This window comes from Merops nubicus, unplaced genomic scaffold (assembly GCF_000691845.1).
Source record: "Merops nubicus isolate BGI_N331 unplaced genomic scaffold, ASM69184v1 scaffold3074, whole genome shotgun sequence".
NCBI lineage: Eukaryota > Metazoa > Chordata > Aves > Coraciiformes > Meropidae > Merops > Merops nubicus.
In genome coordinates this window covers 9,362-19,372 of record NW_008606031.1, presented here as the reverse complement: position 1 = coordinate 19,372, position 10,011 = coordinate 9,362, and the positions used below count along the sequence as shown (strand labels likewise).

The window sequence follows — 10,011 nt, the reverse complement described above, 5'->3', positions numbered from 1 at the left end:
CCCAGCACTGCAGGAGGGTCTCTCCAGAGCAGGGCAGGATCCCCTCCCTGCCCTGCTGCCCACGCTGCTGGGGGGGCAGCCCAGGCTGCCAGGGGCTTCTGGGTTGCACCTGCACATTGTTGGTTTGTGTTGAGCTTTTCATCAACCAGCACCCTCAAGTCTTTCTGCTCAGAACACTGGCAAAGTACCATCACACCAAATGAAACTCATTCCTAAAAGCTGAACAGATGCTTACCCTTCCTAGCTGAGGCAAACAAGTATGCACCTAGATCACAAACAGCAATAAAAAAAATGATGAAATTAGAATCAGTGGAGGTATTTTTGTTGTACTTCTATGAAAGGATAAGAAAAAAAAAAATACTACCTAACCTATCCCAACATCCATTAAAGAGGATCTTCCATGTGTTTACCTGCAAATATGTTTTTCACTGAAAGTAATTATTGTTAGATCCTTGACAGTGACAGTCCCTGCTCAAAGCTCAAAGGCTTAGAACCCAAACCTGAAAAAACAGTTTTACAGTAATAGTCCTCATTTTTTCAGAACTGTTCTTGTGCAGTTAAGAAGAGAGTTGAGGCTTTGTGACAATTTGGTAGCAGCTCACTTCACAGTATATGCAGGAAAGGCAGGTTTTTCTGCTTTGGTTTGGGTGGGTTTTTTCCCCCCTAAAATCAAACAAGATCAAAATATAATGGTTTAGAGATTAAATACAAACTACGCCCAGCTCTCTTGAGTTTCCACTGAATTTTTGGGACTAGCAATTCAAGCAACTACAGCCTCTGAAAATTCACTTAAATATCATGCCAAGAATGACTTCTTAAATAGAGCATGTTCCAGGTATTCTAGTATTATTTTCCTGGATCACTCTATTAAAAGCTTTACGCATGCTCCTTCATCACACAAAACATCACAAGTTTTGAAAAAACAGAGGATTCAAAAGCATATTCATTATCTCTGCTGGGCTTGGAAGAATTTGGCTCCCAGTGCCCCAAAAAGGCCATGCTGTAGTTTCTCCCTTCAAACCTTGCTAATGATAGTCCTGACAGAGCCCTTCCTTGTGTTCTCCAGTGTTTCTCAAGACCAACAGATGTGAGCTGTGCAGAACAGCCACACCATCAAGGTGGCAACCTTGCAATAAAACCCAGTGTTCCACTGGAGCTGTAGGTGAGCCCCTTGTTAAAATGCACCAACTGAACCCCATTACTGCACTGTATTGAGAACAGTGTTAAAACAGCTGCCAACACACAAGTACTAGGCACAAGAAAATGTGTTCTCTACACATGTCCAAAAGCACAGGTACTGACAGAAATCATTACTTCAGACTGCTACTGATTTAATTTGCCCACCCATATAACTATCACACAAGGCAGAAGCATGAAGTTAAGTTCTAAGTTGACCTTGACTTTCTGGGCATTTCCTCAGTGAGGAACAGCATTCCTGGGCATTCAAATGTGATTTTTAAAGCTAAAACTGGAGACATATCCATATGAAGAGTGGAAAACTGTTGCCTCTACTATTACAAATTCACAAATAAGTGGATTTGATCATGCCAATAGGCATACTTTAATCCAGTGTGTTTTTCCAAGTACCTAGAAGGGCTACCATGTGATCCCTGAATTATTCAGAGAATAAAACCTGTGCAGTAAGAAGTACTACTCCAAGCCATGGTATTTATGGAAAGCTCCTGCACTGCATCTACAAACCAAATGACCACAGTAAAGGATAAGAAACAGCAAAAGCTTTGAAGGAGCTTTAAGAACTTGATATCTCACGGAGTGATGATTACAGAATAACCTCGAAGACCTGAGTGTCCAAAACCAGGTGCAGTTGTGACTGGCCCAAGACATCAAGTCAAAAAGGCTTGGTCACATCATTAAGTTTCTGTGCACACCCAAGAGTGAGACAGATGAGATCAGCACATCTGACTTCAGACCCGTCCTGCAATTCAGCACTTTCCACGTGTGATTGTCTTTCCTCAGTGTGTGCAGGCAGGACGGAGCCATGAGCAAATTGGAACCCAACCTGCAGCTAAGAAGCAGGAGCAGCCTTAATGAGAGCCAAAGCTATTATCTAGGTTAGGCTGAGGAGTAGATGAGAAACACCAGGAACTGCTCTGCTCAACTGCCCAGCCCAGAACAATTAAGGAGAAGAGCTAAGCAAGCAGATTCAAACTTTTGGTCCATGGAACTTTGAACATTTCAATGCCAGAGGTGCCATTCAGAGTTAGCAGGAAGAGGAAACCTCAACAGCTATTTTAAAAGAAGCCAGGTTCAAGTAACTCCTTTAGAGTTACTGATTCGACAGCACGCACCAAACCCTGACAAAACTAACCCTGGTAATTCCACCCTTTTTTAAGAAAACACTACCCACTGTGAGTAAGTTCTGCCTACAGCTGACTTCACATGTAAGATATTTTTTGCAGATGCTAGGACAACTTCTTTCATTGATAAGCAGCATAATTAGCTTACACGTCTGTGGGCCTGGTATATTTAGATCCAGCATTTCCTCAGAAGAGCAGGAGGCTGGATAAGTTTACACAGTTCAGTAGGCACAACGTAAACAGCAATGTAATCATATGACAGCCTGAAAAATAATCTGATTTCTCCACAAGGAGCTGCTGTTTCCAGAAGCAGTGTTTGATCTCAGAGGCAACACTCCCACTGCTGAGCTGGTTTTGCTTACAGAGGTTCTGGACTGCATTAACACCAGGACTGTGTTCTTGTATCCTGTGACAGCAAAGAAAGAGCATGGCCTCACTGAAGGGTTCTCAGCTAACAAGAAGTCTGTCACATCACAGCTTGATCCACGCAGTAGATTAAAGAGCACATTGCACTAGATGTGTTCTCGGGCAACACGAGCACTTTAATGATGCTTTTAAGTGCAACTGAGGAAAGAGATGCTTCCAGAGCCCATATGATACTTGCATGCAGAGTAAAAGCCATGGTCCTTTCCTTGGCAGGAACACAGAATCCCAGAATCATTAAGGTTGGAAAAGACCTCCAAGATCATCAAGTCTAATTGTCAACCCAACAGTACCATGACCACTAAGCTATGTCCCCAAGTGCTATGTCTATATGTTCTTTGAACCCCTCCAGGGATGGGGACTCCAGCACCTCCCTGGGCAGCCTGGGCCAAGGCCTCACCACTCTAGCAGGGAAGAAATTCTTCCTCATATCCAATTAAAATCTCCCCTGGTGCAACTTCAGCCCATTGCCTCTCATCCTATTGCTGGTTACTTGGGAGAAGAGACCAACCCCCACCTCACTCCAACCTCCTTTCAGGGAGCTGTCGAAAGCAATAAGGTCTCCTCTCAGCCTCTTCTCCAGACTAAACACTCCCAGGTCCCTCAGCCACTCCTCACAAGTCATGCTCCCCACACCCCTCACCAGCTTTGTTGCCCTTCTCTGGACCCACTCCAGCCCCTCAAGGTCTTTCTTATCCTGTTGTACCCAAAGCTGTGATACTCAAGCTGTGGCCTCTCCAGTGCCCAGTCCAGGGGCACAAACACTCCCCTACTCCTGCTGGACACATTAGTTTTGATCCAGGCCAGGATGCTGGTGGCCTTCTTGGCCACCTGGGCACATGCTGGCTCCTGTTCAGCCATCTGTCCACCAGCACCCCCAGGGCCTTTCCTGCCAGGCAGCTGACCATGAAATTACACGTTTTACTTAGTGCTAGTTATCTGAAGGGATGAACAGTTTCTTGAACAGTAAAGAGGTAACGTCCCAATGAAAGCTTAGCGGTGTTCCTTCCCCACCCAAAAGAGCATTTTAATGTTTTCAGATATCAGGTGATATAAAATCCTGGAAAAATGTAAGATCTAAGTGTTTGTTAACCTGTAACAGAGAAGAGTTTACCTTAAGCTGTCCCACTACCATACTGAGTATACAGCTGTCAGGTGTAGGTTGGTGGTCTTGTGCTGTGATGCTGTGTTGTATTTTTTGGAAAGGCAGGCTCTGCAATGAAAAGAAAGTAACATAAGGAAACGCACAGTCATTGTGTTATTTAACTCACAAAAAGATGGAACAAATCCAACATTATGAAGTGTTAGACTATTTTGGTAGTACTGCGTGGAGATTTGTTGCCACTCTACACTACTCAGGGTGGGTTGATCCTATCAGTTGTGTTTTTCAAGCACTGAGATGTGAAATACACCACCTTATCTGTCAAGCAGTACCTTTTCCTCATCTAATTACACAGCCTGAAGGGCTTCAGTTCATTTGCAAGCTGAAAGTTCATATGATGAAGGCACAAAGCTTCTCAGCTGTGAACAGCATTAAAAGCTTGTTTACCAGACAACTCCACATTTGCTTGTTTGCTGAAGTGGTTCTAAAAACAAAGAAAAGGTGGTTGACCAAGAACCAGTGCTCAGGACTTGAAATCCACATATCCACCTTTCCCCTTTTTTCTTTCTGTGCTTACAGCACCTGTGGAGAACCAACACATCAAGAGGCACCACCTTTGCCATGTACCAGGCAGGAGAACAGGGAAAGGAAGAGGAGGTGGAGATCAAAATCACGCACTGAAAAGAATGAAGCTTTCCACACTCATGTAGCAGATGCAACTATGCCTGGAGTTAAGTGTGGAAGGAACACACCATGACAAACACCAGACATTGGGGAGTAATTCCTCTCTTTCAACACAGACCACATTGACATTCCAGCTGTGGATGACTCCAAGCAGTGAACATCAAATATCTGAGGGATCTTAGAGTCCTGTCACACAAATGCAATCTTGGCACTGTTCTATCAAAAGCTGCATCAGTGCTTGATGCTTTAGAAGTGGCCACTCAGCAGAGATGGAGCTCTGAGTGGCCACAACTGCTGCTCAGAGTCCAGCCCAGGACAGCAGCATGGGACCATTTACACCTCAGGTTTTACTTTGAGACCTTTGCTTCATTTCACCAATTTATTAACAGGCTGAGGCAGACTCAAACATGTCCTGTGGCAAGTTCTGCATTTCACTCTAGTGGAAGGAGTCTGAAAGAGTTCCTAGAAGGCTGAGGTACAAGAGCAGGAGCTCCAAGTCCTGCTGTCAAGGATGTGAAGTACATTCTTGGCTCTAGGAAGAATACTAGGAAGCTAAATCCTTAGATAATAGAGCATATAAACTGTGGAAGATCAGGACCTAGGGAAGCAAAGGAAGTGTACACAGCAGCCCTCTAGTCAGAGGGACACTATTCAAGAACACTTTCTAACGAAGCCTGCAGTGTTTCCTCTTGGCTGGGAGAACAAGCCCAGCCTACTATGAACTGCAAAGTGAGCCAGGAGGTTTGTAATATGGAATAGACATTTAGTAACTGAAAAAAAAACCAAAAAACTCCAGAGCAGTCTTTTCTGAACTAGCAGCAGCATATTTCCAGGGTCACTATCCCAAACTATCTCTGAGCACAGGCTGGGACACTGCACACCCCTCCTTTGACTGGAACACACTGGAGCCTGGTCCCACCTCAGGACAGCAGTATGGTTGCTTACAACATGCATCTGTACTGGAGAGAAGCATTTCTTGATATGAAGAATGTGTCCTCTGACACTAAAACTTGTCTGGGCTTTCACTACCAAAGCCAGGGAATCCTCCTTGAAGTCAGGTTAAGAAATTCTGTAAGAATAAAGTCGAGTAGCTTAAACTCAGCCCTGGCAACAAAGCTACTTGTGCCAGCATCCTCCTTGCTCTGGGAGGTTCACAGAACCACAGGATTATCTCAAATGCTCACTGTAACTCAGGTTGCCCCCTGATTAGGGCAGGCACTCCATTTGAAACAGCTCTGGAGTCCAGGACCAATTAGGACAGAAGGAACAAGTGTCAGCTCCCATTCTCTAACACTGCATGTGAGCCAGGGCTGACAAAACCCTGTCTTTACAACCTTGCCCTGCTGTATTAGCACTATCTGGCAGAGCAGGTTGAAAAGGCACCATCATGTCCTTGTTATACAGCAGAGAACCTGCTGTAAAATAAAATCCCACCTCTCGGTGCTTGCATGGATTAACCAGCCAGGCACCCAAGAACAACAGACTGCACACATGCAAAATAATTTCAGAGTCAAACGTTTAGCCATCTGCTCAACTGACTAAGCAGCTCCAGAAGCACAACCAGAGTAGGTGAGCACATCAAGCTGAAACAGCAAACAGCCCAAATAGCTCAGTGCTGACAGACATCAGAGTCATGGTAAGTTGATACAGCCTCAGAATAAGCCACAGCAGCAGAAGGGCATGGAATAATTTCCCTGCATTTCTTCCTTACTTTAAGCAGATGGATGCAAGTCAGAAAATGTTTCCCTGAGGCAAAACAGCATGTCTTCACTCAGCAAGCAAAGTATGCAGCAGGTACACAAATCCCCAAAGTCCAACTGGCACCACTGCCAAGAAGATAGAGATGAGTACTGCTTTGGTGGGAAAGGGGCTGATCTACACTGGGCCAGATCCAAGGCAGCACCCTGAGACACTGTGGCTCAGCAAATGCTGAGCTGCTTGGGCATCTAAATGGCTGCTAGCCCAGGAGCCTAAAGAACACCAAGTACACAAATAAGTGACTCTGGAGCTTGAGTGTCTCCTCATCTAGAAGCAAGCAGTTGCAGGGTATGCTGCTCTGAGGCAATACAGGTCCCTAAAACACAGCTCTGAGGCCTCAGCCTTCACAGTTAAGGGTGTCCTGGATGAAAGCAGTGATTCCAAAACACAGTAGCTGTGCAAAAAGACAAGCATCTTGTTAAAGATTTTTTCTTCTCCGTGTGTAATAAAAAGAGTGTATCTGTCTGGTATATCAGCCATGCTCTGGGTAGAATCTTTGAGGACCTAAAGCCTTGCAAGAGAAATAAACTTTCTAGTTTCCTAACAGTTTCTGAGGACATCTAGTTTCATAACAGAAATGGGGATTTACTTGAAAGATAAAAATTTCTCCAAGTTTAAGTTAACATGGAAAGAGACTTTCAGTCTCTCTGCAGTAAGAAATTCTTTCCTCTTGCTTGCTGAAGAGAAAAGTTTCAAACTCCTGAAGCAAACTGCTCCTATCTGAACAGCTGACAAATGCTGCACTGAGGATGAGCGTCATTTTCCACCAGAATTTATTTGCAGTTTATGTATCAGAAAAAAAAAATTTTCCTTGCAATAATGAGCATATTTTCTGTTAGATCCAAATACTTATCTGTAGCTATTGCTACTTCCTCAGAATGCTTTAAAAGAACAAAAAAACACCTTTCATTCCTGTAGGTCATGGGATCAGCTTATGAACTACAGTTTTTAAAAAATAAATCAAAATGTCAGATGCAATTGTAGTCACAAAATAACCTTGCAAATTAACAGAATCAATTAACATTCCAACATTAGAGCCACAGAATTAAATCACAACAGTTTTTAAAGACCAATAGTTGGAAGCTCAAGTCCCATGTTCAAGAGTTTTAAACTGCTGAAGTCAAAATAGAATTTTCAGAAGCAATTAATTTATAGCCTTCAGAACTGTTGCCCAAAACATTTGGTAAGGATTACAGACTTACAGAGAGTTTTTCAACAATAGCTGCTTTGCCCTGGAACTGCTGTCCTTCCCATGTAAGGCATGACGCATCGATCTGGGGGGAAAAAAGAAAAAAACAATAATCAACCTGCCTAGGTAACCCATAAGTAATCTTGGTAAGAAACTTTGTCTGCTTGGCATATATCCTTTGAATCCAACTATTTGGAGACTGTCTCAAAAGAAAGATGGAAAGAAACCACAAAGAAAAAGTTTGGAAAAGTGTGGAATAGATTAGATTAAATTTCATTATCATGACTCTACTAACAAAACAGCTCCTGCCTTTAGATCAAAGGTAGCTTCCAGGATAAAATTTAATGGATATTAAAAAAAATAACCCTATGGACAAAAAGTTAAGTATGTGTAGAGACAAAAATATATAAAGAAATCTGGCAAGGTAAGTTGTCTCATCAGCTTCATCATCAGTGACTGAGGTGCTTCACCCTACAAGCTCTTCCAGTATGTCAGGAAGGATGTTCTGAGCATGCTACATCAGGTGCAACAGGCACAAGCAAGAAACTTTCTACTCTGCTCAGAATACTCTGCTTAAACCAGAGTCACAATATCCTAGTGTTGACATAGTTCTGCCCTCTCAAATCTCATTTTAAACCTTGGCAAACAGACGCAGATTGTAACAGTTTGAAACCTGCTGCCCCTGGTGGGTGGAGATCTGAAACCCTAAACCAGGTACAAGCCTGAATGAAAGGGGCGTACACCTGTCCTATTCCCACTCCCCTTTTCCTGTCTTCCGGACTTCCTGCCAAGGTCTATAAAAGGGGCAAGAAAGGCATGCCTCTCGCTCTCCTCTTGCTCTTGCTCCCTTGCTCTTGCTGTTGCTCCTTTGACCTTCTACCTGGGCACACGCTGCTCTGCTGCTCCCTGTGCTACACGTGGCCGTGGCCATCTTGGAGACCTGGGCCTGATCTACAGACTCTTCCCTGCCTCCATCCATGTCCAAGGATTGTGCATCCAGCTTCAATCCACCTCAACCCAGCGAGATCCAGCACCGGGGAGCCTCAGCATAGCATTTGGGTTTTGTATATTTGGAAGTTTAATCTTCCTTACCTTGTTGTTCCTACAACCCCCCTTCCCTGTTAAACCCCTACCCTTCTTCCTTTCTGTACCCTGTTAAACCCCTTCCCTTCTTCCTTTCTGTTCCCTGTTAAATAATATATTTCATTTTGTTAACTTTCAATTTGGTGCAAGGTTTTCATTACCCCTGCCTTCCTTATTTACCTCTCTATTTGGGGAAACTGAGGGATAAGGGAGCTGGGACACAGTTCTGCCTTCTAACCGGTACAGAACACAGATTTAAATGGGTTTCCACTGAGCTCAAAGTCTGCCTGCTGCCATCTTCAAACAGCACCCTCACCCTATACCTGAAAGCCCATGTTCTTGTGCACCCCATCACAGATGGGCTATTCCTTGACCTCCTTAAGTTTAAATATGACCAGGAACATGATTCCCAGCTCCTTCCCATCCAGCCTTCCACTCTCACTGAAGCTCTGAATGTCTTGGCAGAAAATGGCAGACTCCAAAGAACTCCATTTGTGTGGTCTCTGGTAGATTTTCCAGGTCCTGTTCTTGATCCACATCAAAAATCTACTTCTTTCAGCCACATGTACTGTGCTGAACCAGCACAGGAGTCACAACCACTCTAAAAAAAGCTCCTGGTCCTCCATGTATCATCAGAAGGAACTATACTGTGCAGCAGGAGCTAAGAGAGCAAATCAGAGGTATCAGCTTTGAGAACAAAACCCAAACCCTCCTCTAACCTAAAAAGTGCTGTGGCTGATAAAATGGCGTGAAACTAAGAAAACGCTCTCCACTACAAGCCACTGCTTACAGCCATCCTGGTTTTTTTCGAGTCTAAATGTCTATAAGTAAGGCGGACAAAGCTCAAAATAGAAGGGAAATGTGAAAGAAATGCAATAAATAAAAGCTCAATAAGTGTGACTGCACTGATTGACATTCCAGAGTGAAGACAAAACCCACTATCCCACCCTGTGTATTCCCACACATCAAAAGAGGGAACCTAGACAGAAAACAGAAGAGAGCTCCAGCTCCCTTTTTGTACTTACATATATTGCTCCTAACTGAGTCCTGTCTGTATCAAAAACCTGGTAGTAATGTTGTACAAAGCTGGACCCAATCTGCTCCCAGATAGGCTTGTCTCCCATTCTGAATCCTCACCTAAAGCTGTAAAACAACAACAAAAATCATCAGAAAGAACCATCACTTAAATCAGCATAGCACTTGGCTTAATACTTGTGTATTAGGCATGAGTAAACACAGATTCTGCCAGAGGAAAGAGTAGGGTAAATCTCACCTCTGTATCCTAGATTTTTGTGAAACAGAAATCTTGGATACCAGATGGTTTAATTTCTTATTATAGCATTTGGTGATTTCTAGAGTTATTTCAGTGTGAGGTCACAGCTCACATACAAAAAGGGGAGAACAAGAACAACAACAACAAAAAAATTAGTAAGCATTACCACCCCAGAGTCACA

General features: G+C 43.6%; 1 protein-coding gene across 1 annotated transcript in view; it reads right to left on the bottom strand.

Annotated features, from left to right (window-relative positions):
- Nucleotides 1–9,701, bottom strand: part of NUTF2 (nuclear transport factor 2) — a 14,959-nt gene extending 5,258 nt beyond the window's left edge. Inside the window, exons 1-3 of the mRNA XM_008939493.1 lie at nucleotides 9,583–9,701; nucleotides 7,488–7,559; nucleotides 3,856–3,954 (exon numbers count right to left, since the gene is read on the bottom strand). Coding sequence (XP_008937741.1) covers nucleotides 3,856–3,954; nucleotides 7,488–7,559; nucleotides 9,583–9,681 — 270 coding nt within the window. The 5' untranslated portion in view covers nucleotides 9,682–9,701. The remainder of the gene's footprint in view (nucleotides 1–3,855; nucleotides 3,955–7,487; nucleotides 7,560–9,582) is intronic.
- Nucleotides 9,702–10,011: the final 310 nt, after the last annotated feature.